The following is a 20,503-nucleotide window of genomic DNA, read 5'->3' as shown; positions in this document are numbered from 1 at the left end:
AAGGAAACCAGGGCACAGCTGAGAGAGGATGCAGGACTATCTCTTTGGAGCAGCAAGGGCTCTACTTCTTTGAGGCTCTGTGAGAGGATTATGTGGTAAGGAAGAAGGCATTTCCATTCTTACTTTGCCTCCACACTTCAAAAAATCACCACCTGTGCTTTGTGTCTGAGTCCTTGGATCCTGAATTTGCCCAGTGTTTCCAATTTTTCCCTGTTGAAAGGATTACTGGGATTGACAACCATGAAGTACAACTTCCTGCATTTGTACTATTTCCTCAGCACACATTGCTCGAAGCATAATTTCAGTTCAGAAGTATGTACATTTAAATTACTCCTGATACACGTTGCCAGACAAGTTTCTTGGTCATGAGGCCTGTCTAAGGATAAATCAAATATCTTACTCTCTAGTCAATGTCCTTCTGATCTACTTGGACTGTAATATGATCCTCTGGGGAATATGGGTGTCAACTGGGGCAGGAGGAGGTAGAGTGTTAGAGACTACGTCAGAGAAACGAATCTGCTGGCACCTGGTCAGGGCAGTGAAAACAGACTTTACTATGATGATGAACCTGCTCTCTCCCGCTTCACTTGCCAAACTGTTCTCGGAGGACTCCTGAGCATCCGGATGCTAAGTGGCTGTTTGTCGAAGATCTCTAAAGGAGGGGGGTGAAGCACATGGGGATTGGGAGTACGCTTCATTCCTGAAAAGGCATTTGCCCAGTGAAAACCGCAAGAACCATTGGTAACAAAGCAAGGCAATATGAAACCACGCATTATAGTATAAATCTGCTTTATTTAGCAATCCAAGTGAGCAAAGAGCAGAGGAAGCATCACAGGGATAGAGACCCCCGTACATCATAGAACTAGTCACTGGTGCTTTCATGATCACTGCAAGGGAGGAACACAACACCTGTGAGATGGGACATACTGGGCCAGTGGAAAGCTAGGGGCATTGCCCTGTTCTGGAGTAGGACCCAGACAGTGACCTTCCGATGGTGAGCAATGGAAGCTCAGATGCGGCAGGTGTTGGCGGACAGGACATGAGGGCACTCAGCAACTTCAGTTCGAACTCAAGGAGTAAGAGAAGAAAGAAGCAGGAGAGAGGAAGCAACTGGAGGAAAGGGCAGTGAAGCTGGAGAGGGAGCCTGAGACACTGTGGGACCCCGAGCCCATGGCAGGTGTTCAATGCCTGTAGCCCTTCCTGCTGGAGGAGGAGGTGGTGGTGTATTTGATGGCGGAACTGCTGCCCCCGGAGGAGCTGAGGCCACCCCCTGTGGCTCTGCCACTGCCGGAACTGAAGCCACCTCCAATGCCGTGACCACTGCTGTAGGAGTAGCCACTGCCTCCGCCCAGCCCTACGCCGCCGCTGACACCGCCGGCACCGCCATAGCCACTGGAGACGGTGGACTGTACCACGGCTGGAGAGGCAAGGGGACAAGGCCATGACAAGACATGGTGAGCTCACTCTGCCACACAGAGTCCAGTCAGAAGGGCACAAGGGCAAGGGAGGGAGGCAAGTGAAGGTACTTACAGATGTTGACTTGTCCAACGCCTTCCCCATTCAGCCTAGGAGAGAGGAGACACAACCATCATGAGACCTCAGAGCCAGAGCTGGACCAGCGTGGGAAGCTTGGGCGTGAGGAGAGCCCATGGGGAACGTGCCTTCTAAGTGCTTTTCTGGGAGTGGCATTATGGCCACGACTAGAGCGCCTTCCACTGGTGCTCACTGGCTGGACACCTTGGACATGGACCCAGATGTTTGAGGAGGTTGTGTGAGTTACTCACCTGCACTCCTCGCCTTCCAGCAGCTTCCTGTAGGTGGCGATCTCCACGTCCAGAGACAGCTTGACATTCATGAGCTCCTGGTAGTCCTTCACTAGCTGCGCCATATCCTGCTTGGCCTTCTGCAGGGCGTTCTCCAGCTCGGCCAGCTTGTTCTTGGCGTCCCTGAGGGCCAGCTCCCCACGCTGCTCAGCATCGGCGATGGCGGATTGCAGGTTGGCGCACTAGAGGGGAAGATGGGCAGATGAACCTGCAATCTGGACTCCTGAGGAGACGAAGCATGGTTCTTCTTTCCCAGTGAGGAAGAGCTCTAGAGCCCAGATTCCATGGAAGAGGACGTTTGATTCTTTTTGTCCAGTCTTTTTCCATTCTGCAAACCTGAACTAGTCTAGGAGCTCCCTATGCACTTCTGTGTTAACCACCCTAAAGAGGATGGAGGTGGTGACTGCTGGAAGATACTACAGCAGACCCAAGACCAGGGGACATTGGAAGAAATGGACCCACTGGCTTCTTCTGAATGTGGACAGTTTGGGTAAGTTCATGTGGATGCACACGAACTCACACAGAACCACAGACACCCACAGTGAGGAGATGATTTCACTTTAAACTGTTGCGACCTTGCCTTCCTTCCACTTCACATGTTTGGAAAGCCCTCATTTGTCCTGTGTCTTTTCTCAGCTTCTTTTTCACATCGAATCTGAGCATATTTGCAGCAATCTTCCTCACACTTTCTGGCCTGACCTTCTCTTTGCCAACTTGTGTCTTGCATTCCCAAACCAATCATTCCTCTTATGGAATCTCATTTCAGTGCCTCAAGACTGTATCTTTGTACCGCTGACCAGTTGGGATTGGTCCTGTCATGCAATTGTTTCCTGCTCTTGGGTTGGGATCCATCTCTCTAACCTGTGGGAACTCACTAAGGGAGGAATTACATGTCCTCCTCTCCCTGCTGTTCCCTCAGTGCCCAGGAATTCCCTACATGGTGGTAGATGATCCCTGGTGGCCTAGGAAGGAAAGGATGCTTTTCTCCTCCATGGTCCCCACCATACCTGCTTCTTGACGTGGTCGATCTCAGATCGCAGCCTCTGGATCATGCGGTTGATCTCAGTGATCTCCTGCTTGGTGTTGCGCAGGTCGTCCCCGTGTCTGCCCGCCGTCAACTGCAGCTCCTCGTACTGTAAACCAGAGGGAGAGAGGGTGGTGTCCATGGGCTTCACAGGACACTAAACAAGGTTTTCACAAATCGAAACGAATGGTTTGTCCACAAGGCGTTTTAAGAAAATTGGTGTTACAAGGTCATGGACACTGTACACCCATCACACACCATCCTTGGTAGGACCACTGACTGCCTGGTTCTCTTCAGGACCAGAACATCCTCTGTAGTGTTTCTGAGAACCAGCATTGGGGTGAAGCTAAAGCAAAGATCCCTTGGTCTTTATCTACGGTAGCTTTTGTCCTACATTTAGGTTCTTTGACTTACTAGACGTGGACATAAATACTGTAAAGATCTACTCTGTTGGTTCAGGGTACACGTCCATTGAGAGGACCCCCGCTTCCTAGATGGAGATTTCCTGAGTGGAGTCTCGGGAAGCCTTGCTGGTCTCCAGCGGGGAGGCACAGGGATTCTTCTCCAGCTTCCCCCTCACTGCTCACCTTGCACTTGTACCAGCACTCAGCCTCTTCCCGGCTCCTGCAAGCGATCACCTCATATTGCGCTTTGACTTCAGCGATGATGCTGTCCAGGTCCAGGGTGCGGTTGTTGTCCATGGAGAGGACCACAGACGTGTCTGAGATGTGGGTTTGCATCTGAGCCAGTTCCTGCACAACAAGAGATCGTCAGATCCCCTTTTCCCATGACGTTTACAGAGGCACCCAAGCCTAAGATTTTCCATTTTTGCAAATCTCTTTAGAGTCAATAAAACAGAGTGTGGAAAGATGCTTACTGCTTCATAGAGGGCTCTGAGGAAGTTGATCTCATCTATGAGAGCGTCTGCCTTGGTTTCTAGTTCAACCTTATTCATGTAAGCAGTGTCCACATCCTGGGGAAGAAGCCAACAACTTGGGATCAGATGAGCCGAGCCCTCCTTCCCAGTCTGCTCCTCCTTTAATCTCCCCGATTATTCTTTTCCCAGAGTCCTCTCCTTCGGCAAAGAAACATGAACCCCTGATCTTACTCATCTCACCTTCTTCAGATTCACAAATTCATGCTCTGCTGACATGCGCCTGTTGATTTCATCTTCATATCTGGAATTAGAAAGGGTAAAACCTAATTGAGTCAGTGGTGAAGGTTATACAGAAAAGGCAGCCTGGGATCCCAACTTCCCACAATGGATATATCCAAATGGAGCTTTCCTGCCAGTAAGCCTAAAAGACGAATTCTGTGGTCCCTCAATTGTTTACATCTTTACTCTCCCCATCCACCTGTATGGCCCTTTTGTTCTTCGGGGTTTGTGTTTAGGCAAGAATTGTGGTTTCATTTCCATGGACATGTTTTACTAAGAACCATGCCCTCATTTGGACCTGGTCATCTAATAGACTTGAAGCGTGGGCTTCAGGAAACTGAGCCCTTTTCTCTCCTGTAACTCACTTCTTCTTGAAGTCCTCTACCGTGTCCTGCATCCCCCTGAACTCGGAGTCCAGGCGGCTTCTCTCCGTGACAAGGCTGTCCAGCTGTCTCCTGAGATTGTAGATGTACTGCTCGAACAAAGGCTCCAGGTTGTGACTCACGGTGTTGGTGCCCTGCTCCTGCAGCAGGGCCCACTTGGTTTCCAGGACCTTGTTTTGCTGCTCCAGGAATCGGACCTGGAGGAAGACAAGATGGTTATCTGTGCAACAAAGGAAAGAAGGAAGGAAGGAAGGAAGGAAGGTAGGAAGGCAGGAAGGCAGAAAGAGAGGTGGGTTGACTGTGCCCAAGCAGGTCTGGTGGTCCCCGTGGTGCTGGGCTACTCCAGAGCGTGCACAGCGGCTCAGGCTGACGGTGCTGCGCCCCTGACTGTTTGCCTTCACACCACACAGATCTCACTGGCCACGTTGCCCCAGGGAGCTAGCAGACAGTCCCTCTTCTCCATTACGGAGCCTGTCAGTCAGTGACTTTCAACATTTCTTTTCTTCCTCTTGATAAGCACAATCACAAATGTACTTTAAAATAGTATTTCTCTCGTATATTGCACAGAGTTATTTTATAGAGTGTATCTCAGCTAAAGGGATGTCAAATGTTTAGAATCTAATGGTTAAATTCCAACCCTATTGATGATTGGATTTAACCTTCTTTCCCATCTAGTGCATGAGTCCCTCTAAAACAAGCTCCCTTAATGCTCATGATCTGGTTCTACAAGTTAAGTATTTTTATGCACATATACGTGTTTCTGAGTCTTTTTTTCCTGACATTTCCTTTGGGTTTTTGTCTTCTTTCCTTCCCCGCCACCACCCCAACTAAGGCTCAAGTGCAGTTTCCACTGTAATTCCCTTTTTAATTTCTTAGACCCTTCAGAAGATCAAGCTAACTCATTCCATTCTCTCAGTTCCTTTCCTTTGCTTGAGGGTTATCAAGAGTGGAGAATGCTTCCCAGGCAGGAATGAAGACATTCAAGGGATCAGTAGCTGTAAATGATTTCCATCACCTTCTGCCTGTGGTCCACATGGAGCCTATCCTGCATCCCAGTGGACAGCTGGCCCGAGTCCCCTCCTCCCTCTCTGCCGAGGCTCCCCCTGGTAGGACGTTGGTTGCGTCACTCCACTGGGGACTCTGAAATCCCAGTGGAGGGCAGGTGCTCCCGGCTCACCTTGTCGATGAAGGAGGCGAACCTGTTGTTGAGGGTCTTGATCTGTTCCCGCTCCTCAGTCTTGATTCGCTGGATGGTGGGGTCAATTTGCAGGTTGAGGGGAGTCAGGAGACTCTGGTTGATGGTGACCTCTTGGATGCCTCCAGGGGGACAGATGGGGAAGCCAGGGCCCAAATAGCCAATACCAAAGCCAGCTCCACCACCGAGCCCATAACCACCACTAGCTCCACTGCCAAAACCAAATCCACTCCCAGCTCCACCTCCAACGCCATAGCCGCCTCCAGCGCTGCCGCCATATCCACCACGGTAGCCACAGCCGACCTCTCCGAGGGAGATCCTCTTGGAGCCCCCCACGCCATAGAGGCTGCGGCTGCCAAAGCCAGCTCCTCCACCCACTCCAGTGAGCCCACCACTGCCCCTGGTGTGGGACACGGGCACGCTGCTGAAGCCAGAGCGGCTGACCCCAGGGACTCTGGCTGAGCCGGCACTGAAGACACGGCGGCTGCTGCTTTGGCTCTTCACGGTGGATTTGGAAGTCATGGTTCCTGAAGTCGAAGAGGCTGAGGAGGGCGTGAGAGGTGGAGGGTAGAGCTGAGAGGAGCAGACTGGTGAGACGAGGTTGCCAGCAGTGGCTTATATATGGAGAAAATGGGCTGGGCTCAGTGCCGGAAGGTGAGCCTGCAGGTTGGGAAGGCTGGGCTTTACCAACAGTGAGATCACATGGGCTTTATTAGAAAAGTTATGAAATCTGAAGATCGCATTTGAGGTTTCCTTTAGTCAGGGAAAAGTTCTCCTGCCTTCCAGCTTTGAGTGCTCTCAGTACAATAAGACTAGTGTGAATTCACTTAGCTGGGAGTTAGTCACTGACTCACACAAAGGTTCTCCATGTTACGCTCGTGTATGAAATGCACTGAGGCTCCTCTCGCCTGGTGTTTCACCCACAAGGCAGAAATACTGGAGGTCAAAATAACCTATTGCTTATCCCTTACCTATAATTAGTAGCGTTTTCACTGATTGCAGAAGTTAAACATGACTTATTTTTGCTTTCATTACAAATTTCCCACAGCTAGATACGTAGATTTACAATATAATGGGCCTCTGTATATCTGCCACTGGATTTTATACAAATTATTAACTCATGGTCAGCCTTATTTCTTCTATACTCCCACCCAATTCCCTATCAATCTTAAAATATTCAAAAGCAAATCCCACAGATCATATCATTTCTTTAGTATATAATTCAACATTTATTTTGTAAATGAGGTACTCTTTAAATACATAACCAAATACCATTTATATATCCTTAATATTTATGCATTCATTAACATTAAGGAGTGTCTCTTCAATCTTGAACTAAATCCGTTTGTGTTATTTATATTTTAAGTTTTGGTTGTCCAAATCAGGATCCTAATAAGTTCCATACATTTTGTATTTCGGTGATATGTCTTTAAAGTAGTATGTCTGTAAAATCATTTAATTCATTAAATCCCCCTCCGCTTTACCACTTGCAGTCTATTTGTGAAAAAAAATTAAAAACAGGTTATTTGTCCTGTGCATTTGCATAGTCATGTTATCTTACTTAGCATGATCTCGTGTCCTTTGTGTATCCTGTAAACTGACAGTTCAAACTAGAAGCTTAATAAGCTAGCTATTTAAACATTACAGATACAGATGTCATAGAATGCCTATTTATATACTGAATATTGATATTTACACACCTACTTATTAACTGAAAAATTAAACAAGTAATACATGGTTAAGGAAACAATTACATGCTCAAGATCATTCCCCACTCCTGTCTAGGAAGACAAAGCAGTGTTGCCACTTCCCTGTGTATCCTTGTAGTCACGTCACTTCGATATGTTTCTGTGTTTTTCCTGGGGCATGTGTGATGCATGCGAGCATATACATTGAATATATACATACAGATATATATGAAACACACATATATATTCCCTTTTGCAGTTGCACTCACGCTTTACTTTGTACTTTGTCTCCCATATCTATGTTTTCACTCGATTCTCATGCTATTTCCTACAGGCTGTTTTCTCCACCTTTACCTGTGGTCCATTGCTGTGCATCAGCAACGTCTTATGCTGCTTTCAGCTTGGCCTTCCTTTCTATTGTGGCTTTATCTTTCTTCTCTGCTCCTTTTCTGAGCTCTATCAACTAATATTATCATCTTTTATTTCTCACTCTATTGCCCCTTTGTTCTCTTATTTCACCGTGCTGTTTATTTCATTGCCTTTCGGTAATAATGTTTGTCACTTTTTTCTGTTGAGTGTTTTCTAAGTGCCTCTTGTTTTTCTCTTTCAATGTAAAGTGTCCTTCGTGGGGCCTGGAATGGTTCCTTTCTAACGAGGGCTCATCTTTGAAAGAGGCGAGCTCCTTCTGGACCTGTCTTTTGCAGACAGTATTCTGGGAGGAGGGGCCAGGCTGCAACCAGGCTAACAGGAATTCTCATTATGGCACAGGCTGTGTGAATAATTCTTTTAATTTTAATTAGACGAAGCCAAGGAAGATGGCTGCGGCGTGGCTCGCAGTTCAGTCTCCGTCTTCTTTGCTTCCCCGACAACCTGTTGCCAATAGGCCTTGCCTCTGATCCCTTACTCAACCCTGCCTTCACTGGGTCTTGAAACTTCATGGCAAATGGGTCCTCCCTGGAACACACACACCCACTTCCGACTGTTGCAAACCAGCGATTCTTGGATTTGCACCTGAGGATGTGTTCTTCACATTCACACAGTAGGAGTTACATGAGTCAGCAGTGCCTGGCAGTAGGAAAACCTCAGGGTTAACTTTGTGTGCTGTGCCTCTGTGGTCACCACATTGTTTAGTTTTGATTTGTTTGTTCTCAAGAGTGTTCTTCACTGGATTTTCTGAGATCTGCCCTGAGGGCATCTTCTCTCTCAGTTTCCCAACAACTGTGTTTGATTTCTTTCTTTCTGTGAGAAGAGTTTTCTGTTTTTTTTTTTTTGACTGAAGGACTTTACGATGTTTTCCTTTTGGGGGTTGAGGGTGGAGATTACTTTTACGTTTCTTGTTCTCCTTGTTTCTTTTAAGATAATATCTGAGAAGGGGAAATGCCTCCCTTTCCTCCATTAGGCTACATTCAGAAGTCTCCCATTCATATATTTATATTTAAAATACATATAGCATTTAAACTATTAAGCAATAATTGAAATTCAAAATATTAATTTTCCTTTCTCGCGCTGCATGGAAACGATTGGCTTCAATGAAGACATCATTGTGCTCAGGGCCTCTCCCTTCCCTGAGCCATGATAAGAGTCACCTGAAAGTTTTCTACAAGCCATCATATTTACCATCATCAGAAATTTAATCCCAAAATGTATTTGTGCTCTCCTCAGTGGAAGAACCTCCTTTATTGCTTAATCACAGTTTGCAGCATTGAAAGCCCAACAGATACAATGAAAGAGAATAGTATGTAAACCACCATGTACCAATCCCCCAGATTAAACACTTATCCATATTTCTCAGCTTGTCTCATCGAATTCCACTACTTCTCATATTGAAATCTTCTACTTTAGTGGATGTATCTTCAAGGAGATTAAGACATGAAGTCATTTCACTTGTCAATATTTGCATGCATGTCTAAGTTCTTGAGAAGGACTTTTAAATCTAACTGTACAACAGTTTTATATCGATCATGAGCAACAGTCACTTCTTAATGAAACCTAATACTCATTTATGTTCATACTTCTCTGATTATCTCAAAGATGTCTTTTTATGCTGGTTTGCTTGAAGCAACATCCTAACTAGATTCACATATTGCATTGGACTGGTGGTCCTCTTAAGCTTCTTTCATTCTGTAAGAGATTCCATTGTTTTCTTTTATATACCACTGATTTGTGGAGAAATTGTTCTTTTCTCTAGAACGGCTACATTCTGGATTTGGCTCGTTGTTTCTTTTGGTGCCACGTAACTTCTAACGCCGGTTTTTCCTCGTTACTAGTTATATTAGAGTTGATTAGATTTAGTTCCATTGTTTCAGGCAAGATTATGTCCCAGCTGGTGCTGTGTGCCCCGTATTGCATCAGATCATGAGGCATATAATACAAGTTGTTCAATTTAGTGATGTTAAGACTGATCCAGGTATATCCATAGTTCCAGCCTTAACCCTCCATTAAAAAGTGTCCAATAAATTTGTCATCTAATATTTTAATATTCATTGATCAATTCTCAGATTGACTATTTCATGAGGGGTTGCAAACTGGTAACTTATTAATTTAACATCCTGCCTCTGCATTTATCACCTGGCAGTCATCTGTAAGGAAGGCATTGTCATGGTTTCCTTTGTAGGTAACCTAATATGTATTTAATTGATACAGGAAAGGCAGAAGAAGTGCTTCTTTCTCTTTATTTTGCAATTTTAGAAGAGTGGGTTGGGAGACCAGCAATTTCCAAATGTAATAAAGAAAGTTATTTTTTGACTTTTCAATGGATAGAGCTAAGAAAAATGTAAAAATATAATTGACAAGTACTCAAATCAGAAGTTGATACTGATATTTCCAATTCAAATAGAATACAGGATGATTTTCTACCTGTATTTCTTTTACTCACTCTGAAAAGCTGAGCTCTGAATGATATATTACTTATTTGCTTTATCCTAAAACAAACCTATGATAGTGTCAATCTAACAGTACCAATATTATTACGAAAAAGAGGGCTATTAAATCCAGTTTCTGATTTCTTTGTGGCTACACCCTGCAAGTGCTATGAAGAAACTCAGATTAGGCAAGAGGAATGGAGAGATAGAAACGCGGGATGAAGGAAAACCTTCATAAGAATCCAGATAAATTCTAGCCTTGCAGTTTCAAACAGAAGCAGGAAGGAAAGGTCTTCCATTACTACATTTGATGGAGAGGAGTTTCTTAAGGGAGGGAGGACAGATACAGATGGCAGTGGGGTTAAAGAAGGGGGTTCTATAGGTGCATGAGGAGGTTGGGGACAGTAAGAGTGTTGGGGAAAATGGCACATCTGAGTGGACCGGCCTCCGAGACCTCAAGAGGATGGTTTTCCTCTGCCACTCACTTTCTAGTGCTAAAGGGACACCCCTGGAGTCCAGGAAGTAAGAGCATTGAGGAGAAGGCACTGCCCAGCAAAACTCATGGTTAAAGGAATCCAGCTGCTGTTCGAGAAGAACTCCTCAAGCCCTTTCTCCTCCCATCCTGGGATCTACTGTCAGCTTTTCTCAAGGCCAAGTACAATGAAGAGTTAGCTAGCAAGGGATTCTGTAGGGATGACTCTGGGAGCACGGAGCAGCGCAGAGAAGAGCAGCCTGCTCTCAGCACCTGTAGAAACGCTCCCTCCTCTGGCTCTTCTGCACCCCATGCCCCCACCGTGAGCTGGGATCCCATGCACTGGGCTGTACTGGCCATTCTAGCCCATGCAGCTAGAATCCACGTGGTATGGCTCACAAGTGATCATTCTGAATCACAGAGGATTCAGGTAAGGTGAACTTTGGATACAGCCTCTAACTGGAAAATGTTTTTCTATTGGAGGTTGTTATTTTTAAAATGTATGTCCTATACTTTCCAGGTACATGGACTCCATACAGGAGGAGGCAATTGGCTAGCCTCCTTAGGAGTCAAATCCAGTATCTAAGGACCGTCAGTACTGCCGAGTCCTTCCTTGACTCAAAAACACGTCTTTGCTCTTGCGAAAGAAATACGTTTCCTCTTATTCAGTCCTCAGTGGGCAAAGGAAATCAATCGGAATGGTTTAATCTCAGGGAGCTTAACCTAGAGACTGAATCTTTCCTTCCTTAGTACCAAAAAGGGTAACCGCCTTTAATCTCAGATGTCATACAATGAGGACATCGTGGGGAACACACTTTCTCTTTTGAAATGACACATGTTCAACACCAAAAAATGAAGAAAGTACACAACGTAAAAGAAAGACAGTTTACTAGAGTTAACGCCAGCTTGAGATGATGAACCTTATTGTTGTAGCATTAGTTCTTCAGTGATTTCTCTGTATCTCTGGCCCTGCAACCGTCTTTGTGTTCCTTTGTGATTCTGTCTCTTTCTCTCCCTTACTTGTTTCATAATTTTGTGTACAAAATTCGTTTAGTGAAAAATACAGATGTTACTTTGAGCCCCACACTTTAAGTGTTTTTCGTAATAAACTTTTAATTTCAGAATAGTTGTAGATTTACAAAAAATTGTGAAGATAGTCCAAAGAGGTCTGTACACAATACACATTCATTCCCCCTATTATTAATACCTCACTTTAGTTATATTTCTCACAATGAAGGAAACAATATAAATATATTACTATTAACTAGTCTATACTTCATTTGGATTTCCTTACCTTTTGCCCAATATTCTTTTTTCTGTTCTAGGGTATCATCCATGGTACCACTTTCCATTTAGTCATTGTGTCTCCTTCTTGGCTAACACGGTTTGTCAGGTTTTCCTTGTCTTAATGACCTTGAAAGTTTTGGGGAACTCTGCCCAGGTGTTCTGTAGATGTCCACAATTGGGCTTTGTCTGATGTTGCCTCATGAATCGACTGGAGTTATGGTGTTTGGGAGGAAGACCACAGAGATGACGTGTGCCCTTCTCATCACATCATATCCAGGATACTTGCTATGAACCAGACTTACTACTGTCGGTGTTACCCTTGATCACCTGGCTGCGGAAGTGTTTGATTGATTTCTTGACGGTAAAGTTACTCTTTTCCCCCATTTTTAGTCTGTGCTCTTTGCAAGGAAGTCATTGTGCACAGCCCACCCTTAGGGGGGAGCAGTTCTTCACTCCTTCCTTGATTGGGGAGCAGCTATGTAACTAAATGAAATTCTTCTGCCTAAGAGTTGTCAGTCATCCCTTATTGATCAATTTAGTCAATCCCTTATTCACGTCAGTGGGGACCATGAATAATTATTTCATAATTTGGGTTATAATCCAGTACATTATTTATTTGTCTATCTATTTATTTATGGCTCAAGTTGTTCCAATTTGTCTATCAGGAGCTCTTACAGGGTCTTTCTGATTATTTCTTTACTTCTTGGCACTGAAAGATGCTGCAGGATCATCTTATGTATATATTCCACCCCATTCCTAGACTCAGTCATTTCTCCTGGATTCCTAACAAGGGAACTTTCATTCCTAATGGTATAAGGCAGAATTCTCCAGAGAAAAAACCTGGGATTAGGAACATGGACAGAACAGAGACTGGCAAAAGTGACTGGCCCTCAGGAAGATGTTGACAGACCAAACTTGCACTGTATCCTGAGTTTTCCATTACCCATTTGTAGAAGTCAAAGGAAGCCAGGGCACAGCTGAGAGAGGATGCAGGGCTATCTCTTTGGAGCAGCAAGGGCTCTACTTCTTTGAGGCTCTGTGAGAGGATTATGTGGTAAGGAAGAAGGCATTTCCATTCTTACTTTGCCTCCACACTTCAAAACATCACCACCTGTGCTTTGTGTCTGAGTCCTTGGATCCTGAATTTGCCCAGTGTTTCCAATTTTTCCCTGTTGAAAGGATTACTGGGATTGACAACCATGAAGTACAACTTCCTGCATTTGTACTATTTCCTCAGCACACATTGCTCGAAGCATAATTTCAGTTCAGAAGTATGTACATTTAAATTACTCCTGATACACGTTGCCAGACAAGTTTCTTGGTCATGAGGCCTGTCTAAGGATAAATCAAATATCTTACTCTCTAGTCAATGTCCTTCTGATCTACTTGGACTGCAATATGATCCTCTGGGGAATATGGGTGTCAACTGGGGCAGGAGGAGGTAGAGTGTTAGAGACCAAGTCAGAGAAACGAATCTGTTGGCACCTGGTCAGGGCAGTGAAAACAGACTTTACTATGATGATGAACCTGCTCCCTCCCGCTTCACTTGCCAAACTGTTCTCGGAGGACTCCTGAGCATCCGGATGCTAAGTGGCTGTTTGTCGAAGATCTCTAAAGGAGGGGGGTGAAGCACATGGGGATTGGGAGTACGCTTCATTCCTGAAAAGGCATTTGCCCAGTGAAAACCGCAAGAACCATTGGTAACAAAGCAAGGCAATATGAAACCACGCATTATAGTATAAATCTGCTTTATTTAGCAATCCAAGTGAGCAAAGAGCAGAGGAAGCATCACAGGGATAGAGACCCCCGTACATCATAGAACTAGTCACTGGTGCTTTCATGATCACTGCAAGGAAGGAACACAACACCTGTGAGATGGGACATACTGGGTCAGTGGAAAGCTAGCGGCATTGCCCTGTTCTGGAGTAGGACCCAGACAGTGACCTTCCGATGGTGAGCAATGGAAGCTCAGATGCGGCAGGTGTTGGCGGACAGGACATGAGGGCACTCAGCAACTTCAGTTCGAACTCAAGGAGTAAGAGAAGAAAGAAGCAGGAGAGAGGAAGCAACTGGAGGAAAGGGCAGTGAAGCTGGAGAGGGAGCCTGAGACACTGTGGGACCCCGAGCCCATGGCAGGTGTTCAATGCCTGTAGCCCTTCCTGCTGGAGGAGGAGGTGGTGGTGTATTTGATGGCGGAACTGCTGCCCCCGGAGGAGCTGAGGCCACCCCCTGTGGCTCTGCCACTGCCGGAACTGAAGCCACCTCCAATGCCGTGACCACTGCTGTAGGAGTAGCCACTGCCTCCGCCCAGGCCTAAGCCGCCGCTGACACCGCCGGCACCGCCATAGCCACTGGAGACGGTGGACTGTACCACGGCTGGAGAGGCAAGGGGACAAGGCCATGACAAGACATGGTGAGCTCACTCTGCCACACAGAGTCCAGTCAGAAGGGCACAAGGGCAAGGGAGGGAGGCAAGTGAAGGTACTTACAGATGTTGACTTGTCCAACGCCTTCCCCATTCAGCCTAGGAGAGAGGAGACACAACCATCATGAGACCTCAGAGCCAGAGCTGGACCAGCGTGGGAAGCTTGGGCGTGAGGAGAGCCCATGGGGAACGTGCCTTCTAAGTGCTTTTCTGGGAGTGGCATTATGGCCACGACTAGAGCGCCTTCCACTGGTGCTCACTGGCTGGACACCTTGGACATGGACCCAGATGTTTGAGGAGGTTGTGTGAGTTACTCACCTGCACTCTTCGCCTTCCAGCAGCTTCCTGTAGGTGGCGATCTCCACGTCCAGAGACAGCTTGACATTCATGAGCTCCTGGTAGTCCTTCACTAGCTGCGCCATATCCTGCTTGGCCTTCTGCAGGGCGTTCTCCAGCTCGGCCAGCTTGTTCTTGGCGTCCCTGAGGGCCAGCTCCCCACGCTGCTCAGCATCGGCGATGGCGGATTGCAGGTTGGCGCACTAGAGGGGAAGATGGGCAGATGAACCTGCAATCTGGACTCCTGAGGAGACGAAGCATGGTTCTTCTTTCCCAGTGAGGAAGAGCTCTAGAGCCCAGATTCCATGGAAAAGGACGTTTGATTCTTTTTGTCCAGTCTTTTTCCATTCTGCAAACCTGAACTAGTCTAGGAGCTCCCTATGCACTTCTGTGTTAACCACCCTAAAGAGGATGGAGGTGGTGACTGCTGGAAGATACTACAGCAGACCCAAGACCAGGGGACATTGGAAGTAATGGACCCACTGGCTTCTTCTGAATGTGGACAGTTTGGGTAAGTTCATGTGGATGCACACGAACTCACACAGAACCACAGACACCCACAGTGAGGAGATGATTTCACTTTAAACTGTTGCGACCTTGCCTTCCTTCCACTTCACATGTTTGGAAAGCCCTCATTTGTCCTGTGTCTTTTCTCAGCTTCTTTTTCACATCGAATCTGAGCATATTTGCAGCAATCTTCCTCACACTTTCTGGCCTGACCTTCTCTTTGCCAACTTGTGTCTTGCATTCCCAAACCAATCATTCCTCTTATGGAATCTCATTTCAGTGCCTCAAGACTGTATCTTTGTACCGCTGACCAGTTGGGATTGGTCCTGTCATGCAATTGTTTCCTGCTCTTGGGTTGGGATCCATCTCTCTAACCTGTGGGAACTCACTAAGGGAGGAAGTACATGTCCTCCTCTCCCTGCTGTTCCCTCAGTGCCCAGGAATTCCCTACATGGTGGTAGATGATCCCTGGTGGCCTAGGAAGGAAAGGATGCTTTTCTCCTCCATGGTCCCCACCATACCTGCTTCTTGACGTGGTCGATCTCAGATCGCAGCCTCTGGATCATGCGGTTGATCTCAGTGATCTCCTGCTTGGTGTTGCGCAGGTCGTCCCCGTGTCTGCCCGCCGTCAACTGCAGCTCCTCGTACTGTAAACCAGAGGGAGAGAGGGTGGTGTCCATGGGCTTCACAGGACACTAATCAAGGTTTTCACAAATCGAAACGAATGGTTTGTCCACAAGGCGTTTTAAGAAAATTGGTGTTACAAGGTCATGGACACTGTACACCCATCACACACCATCCTTGGTAGGACCACTGACTGCCTGGTTCTCTTCAGGACCAGAACATCCTCTGTAGTGTTTCTGAGAACCAGCATTGGGGTGAAGCTAAAGCAAAGATCCCTTGGTCTTTATCTACGGTAGCTTTTGTCCTACATTTAGGTTCTTTGACTTACTAGACGTGGACATAAATACTATAAAGATCTACTCTGTTGGTTCAGGGTACACGTCCATTGAGAGGACCCCCGCTTCCTAGATGGAGATTTCCTGAGTGAAGTCTCGGGAAGCCTTGCTGGTCTCCAGCGGGGAGGCACAGGGATTCTTCTCCAGCTTCCCCCTCACTGCTCACCTTGCACTTGTACCAGCACTCAGCCTCTTCCCGGCTCCTGCAAGCGATCACCTCATATTGCGCTTTGACTTCAGCGATGATGCTGTCCAGGTCCAGGGTGCGGTTGTTGTCCATGGAGAGGACCACAGACGTGTCTGAGATGTGGGTTTGCATCTGAGCCAGTTCCTGCACAACAAGAGATCGTCAGATCCCCTTTTCCCATGACATTTACAGAGGCACCCAAGCCTAAGATTTTCCATTTTTGCAAATCTCTTTAGAGTCAATAAAACAGAGTGTGGAAAGATGCTTACTGCTTCATAGAGGGCTCTGAGGAAGTTGATCTCATCTATGAGAGCGTCTGCCTTGGTTTCTAGTTCAACCTTATTCATGTAAGCAGTGTCCACATCCTGGGGAAGAAGCCAACAACTTGGGATCAGATGAGCCGAGCCCTCCTTCCCAGTCTGCTCCTCCTTTAATCTCCCCGATTATTCTTTTCCCAGAGTCCTCTCCTTCGGCAAAGAAACATGAACCCCTGATCTTACTCATCTCACCTTCTTCAGATTCACAAATTCATGCTCTGCTGACATGCGCCTGTTGATTTCATCTTCATATCTGGAATTAGAAAGGGTAAAACCTAATTGAGTCAGTGGTGAAGGTTATACAGAAAAGGCAGCCTGGGATCCCAACTTCCCACAATGGATATATCCAAATGGAGCTTTCCTGCCAGTAAGCCTAAAAGACGAATTCTGTGGTCCCTCAATTGTTTACATCTTTACTCTCCCCATCCACCTGTATGGCCCTTTTGTTCTTCGGGGTTTGTGTTTAGGCAAGAATTGTGGTTTCATTTCCATGGACATGTTTTACTAAGAACCATGCCCTCATTTGGACCTGGTCATCTAATAGACTTGAAGCGTGGGCTTCAGGAAACTGAGCCCTTTTCTCTCCTGTAACTCACTTCTTCTTGAAGTCCTCTACCGTGTCCTGCATCCCCCTGAACTCGGAGTCCAGGCGGCTTCTCTCCGTGACAAGGCTGTCCAGCTGTCTCCTGAGATTGTAGATGTACTGCTCGAACAAAGGCTCCAGGTTGTGACTCACGGTGTTGGTGCCCTGCTCCTGCAGCAGGGCCCACTTGGTTTCCAGGACCTTGTTTTGCTGCTCCAGGAATCGGACCTGGAGGAAGACAAGATGGTTATCTGTGCAACAAAGGAAAGAAGGAAGGAAGGAAGGAAGGAAGGTAGGAAGGCAGGAAGGCAGAAAGAGAGGTGGGTTGACTGTGCCCAAGCAGGTCTGGTGGTCCCCGTGGTGCTGGGCTACTCCAGAGCGTGCACAGCGGCTCAGGCTGACGGTGCTGCGCCCCTGACTGTTTGCCTTCACACCACACAGATCTCACTGGCCACGTTGCCCCAGGGAGCTAGCAGACAGTCCCTCTTCTCCATTACGGAGCCTGTCAGTCAGTGACTTTCAACATTTCTTTTCTTCCTCTTGATAAGCACAATCACAAATGTACTTTAAAATAGTATTTCTCTCGTATATTGCACAGAGTTATTTTATAGAGTGTATCTCAGCTAAAGGGATGTCAAATGTTTAGAATCTAATGGTTAAATTCCAACCCTATTGATGATTGGATTTAACCTTCTTTCCCATCTAGTGCATGAGTCCCTCTAAAACAAGCTCCCTTAATGCTCATGATCTGGTTCTACAAGTTAAGTATTTTTATGCACATATACGTGTTTCTGAGTCTTTTTTTCCTGACATTTCCTTTGGGTTTTTGTCTTCTTTCCTTCCCCGCCACCACCCCAACTAAGGCTCAAGTGCAGTTTCCACTGTAATTCCCTTTTTAATTTCTTAGACCCTTCAGAAGATCAAGCTAACTCATTCCATTCTCTCAGTTCCTTTCCTTTGCTTGAGGGTTATCAAGAGTGGAGAATGCTTCCCAGGCAGGAATGAAGACATTCAAGGGATCAGTAGCTGTAAATGATTTCCATCACCTTCTGCCTGTGGTCCACATGGAGCCTATCCTGCATCCCAGTGGACAGCTGGCCCGAGTCCCCTCCTCCCTCTCTGCCGAGGCTCCCCCTGGTAGGACGTTGGTTGCGTCCCTCCACTGGGGACTCTGAAATCCCAGTGGAGGGCAGGTGCTCCCGGCTCACCTTGTCGATGAAGGAGGCGAACCTGTTGTTGAGGGTCTTGATCTGTTCCCGCTCCTCAGTCTTGATTCGCTGGATGGTGGGGTCAATTTGCAGGTTGAGGGGAGTCAGGAGACTCTGGTTGATGGTGACCTCTTGGATGCCTCCAGGGGGACAGATGGGGAAGCCAGGGCCCAAATAGCCAATACCAAAGCCAGCTCCACCACCGAGCCCATAACCACCACTAGCTCCACTGCCAAAACCAAATCCACTCCCAGCTCCACCTCCAACGCCATAGCCGCCTCCAGCGCTGCCGCCATATCCACCACGGTAGCCACAGCCGACCTCTCCGAGGGAGATCCTCTTGGAGCCCCCCACGCCATAGAGGCTGCGGCTGCCAAAGCCAGCTCCTCCACCCACTCCAGTGAGCCCACCACTGCCCCTGGTGTGGGACACGGGCACGCTGCTGAAGCCAGAGCGGCTGACCCCAGGGACTCTGGCTGAGCCGGCACTGAAGACACGGCGGCTGCTGCTTTGGCTCTTCACGGTGGATTTGGAAGTCATGGTTCCTGAAGTCGAAGAGGCTGAGGAGGGCGTGAGAGGTGGAGGGTAGAGCTGAGAGGAGCAGACTGGTGAGACGAGGTTGCCAGCAGTGGCTTATATATGGAGAAAATGGGCTGGGCTCAGTGCCGGAAGGTGAGCCTGCAGGTTGGGAAGGCTGGGCTTTACCAACAGTGAGATCACATGGGCTTTATTAGAAAAGTTATGAAATCTGAAGATCGCATTTGAGGTTTCCTTTAGTCAGGGAAAAGTTCTCCTGCCTTCCAGCTTTGAGTGCTCTCAGTACAATAAGACTAGTGTGAATTCACTTAGCTGGGAGTTAGTCACTGACTCACACAAAGGTTCTCCATGTTACGCTCGTGTATGAAATGCACTGAGGCTCCTCTCGCCTGGTGTTTCACCCACAAGGCAGAAATACTGGAGGTCAAAATAACCTATTGCTTATCCCTTACCTATAATTAGTAGCGTTTTCACTGATTGCAGAAGTTAAACATGACTTATTTTTGCTTTCATTACAAATTTCCCACAGCTAGATACGTAGATTTACAATATAATGGGCCTCTGTATATCTGCCACTGGATTTTATACAAATTATTAACTCATGGTCAGCCTTATTTCTTCTATACTCCCACCCAATTCCCTATCAATCTTAAAATATTCAAAAGCAAATCCCACAGATCATATCATTTCTTTAGTATATAATTCAACATTTATTTTGTAAATGAGGTACTCTTTAAATACATAACCAAATACCATTTATATATCCTTAATATTTATGCATTCATTAACATTAAGGAGTGTCTCTTCAATCTTGAACTAAATCCGTTTGTGTTATTTATATTTTAAGTTTTGGTTGTCCAAATCAGGATCCTAATAAGTTCCATACATTTTGTATTTTGGTGATATGTCTTTAAAGTAGTATGTCTGTAAAATCATTTAATTCATTAAATCCCCCTCCGCTTTACCACTTGCAGTCTATTTGTGAAAAAAAATTAAAAACAGGTTATTTGTCCTGTGCATTTGCATAGTCATGTTATCTTACTTAGCATGATCTCGTGTCCTTTGTGTATCCTGTAAACTGACAGTTCAAACTAGAAGCTTAATAAGCTAGCTATTTAAACATTACAGATACAGATGTCATAGAATGCCTATTTATATACTGAATATTGATATTTACACACCTACTTATTAACTGAAAAATTAAACAAGTAATACATGGTTAAGGAAACAATTACATGCTCAAGATCATTCCCCACTCCTGTCTAGGAAGACAAAGCAGTGTTGCCACTTCCCTGTGTATCCTTGTAGTCACGTCACTTCGATATGTTTCTGTGTTTTTCCTGGGGCATGTGTGATGCATGCGAGCATATACATTGAATATATACATACAGATATATATGAAACACACATATATATTCCCTTTTGCAGTTGCACTCACGCTTTACTTTGTACTTTGTCTCCCATATCTATGTTTTCACTCGATTCTCATGCTATTTCCTACAGGCTGTTTTCTCCACCTTTACCTGTGGTCCATTGCTGTGCATCAGCAACGTCT

General features: G+C 46.2%; 2 protein-coding genes across 2 annotated transcripts; both read right to left on the bottom strand.

Moving 5' to 3' along the window:
- Nucleotides 1-772: 772 nt before the first annotated feature.
- Nucleotides 773-6,192, bottom strand: LOC309641150 (keratin, type II cytoskeletal 6A-like). The gene is made up of 9 exons (XM_082420893.1): nt 5,564-6,192; nt 4,369-4,583; nt 3,965-4,025; nt 3,725-3,820; nt 3,435-3,599; nt 2,831-2,956; nt 1,785-2,005; nt 1,531-1,565; nt 773-1,417 (listed from the first exon to the last, which is right to left on the bottom strand). The coding sequence occupies exons 1-9, from the start codon at nt 6,101-6,103 to the stop codon at nt 1,182-1,184; spliced, it is 1,695 nt and encodes a 564-aa protein (XP_082277019.1). The 5' UTR covers nt 6,104-6,192; the 3' UTR covers nt 773-1,181.
- Nucleotides 6,193-13,620: 7,428 nt separating this feature from the next.
- On the bottom strand, nt 13,621-19,041 carry LOC309641153 (keratin, type II cytoskeletal 6A-like). Its single transcript, XM_082420896.1, has 9 exons — nt 18,412-19,041; nt 17,217-17,431; nt 16,813-16,873; nt 16,573-16,668; nt 16,283-16,447; nt 15,679-15,804; nt 14,633-14,853; nt 14,379-14,413; nt 13,621-14,265 (listed from the first exon to the last, which is right to left on the bottom strand). The coding sequence occupies exons 1-9, from the start codon at nt 18,949-18,951 to the stop codon at nt 14,030-14,032; spliced, it is 1,695 nt and encodes a 564-aa protein (XP_082277022.1). The 5' UTR covers nt 18,952-19,041; the 3' UTR covers nt 13,621-14,029.
- Nucleotides 19,042-20,503: the final 1,462 nt, after the last annotated feature.

The sequence above is a fragment of the Balaenoptera physalus genome, assembly GCF_965194825.1.
Source record: "Balaenoptera physalus genome assembly, chromosome: 13".
Classification (NCBI taxonomy): Eukaryota; Metazoa; Chordata; class Mammalia; order Artiodactyla; family Balaenopteridae; genus Balaenoptera; species Balaenoptera physalus.
The sequence above is the reverse complement of the archived record's forward strand: the minus strand, read 5'-3'. Positions and strand labels throughout refer to the sequence as shown.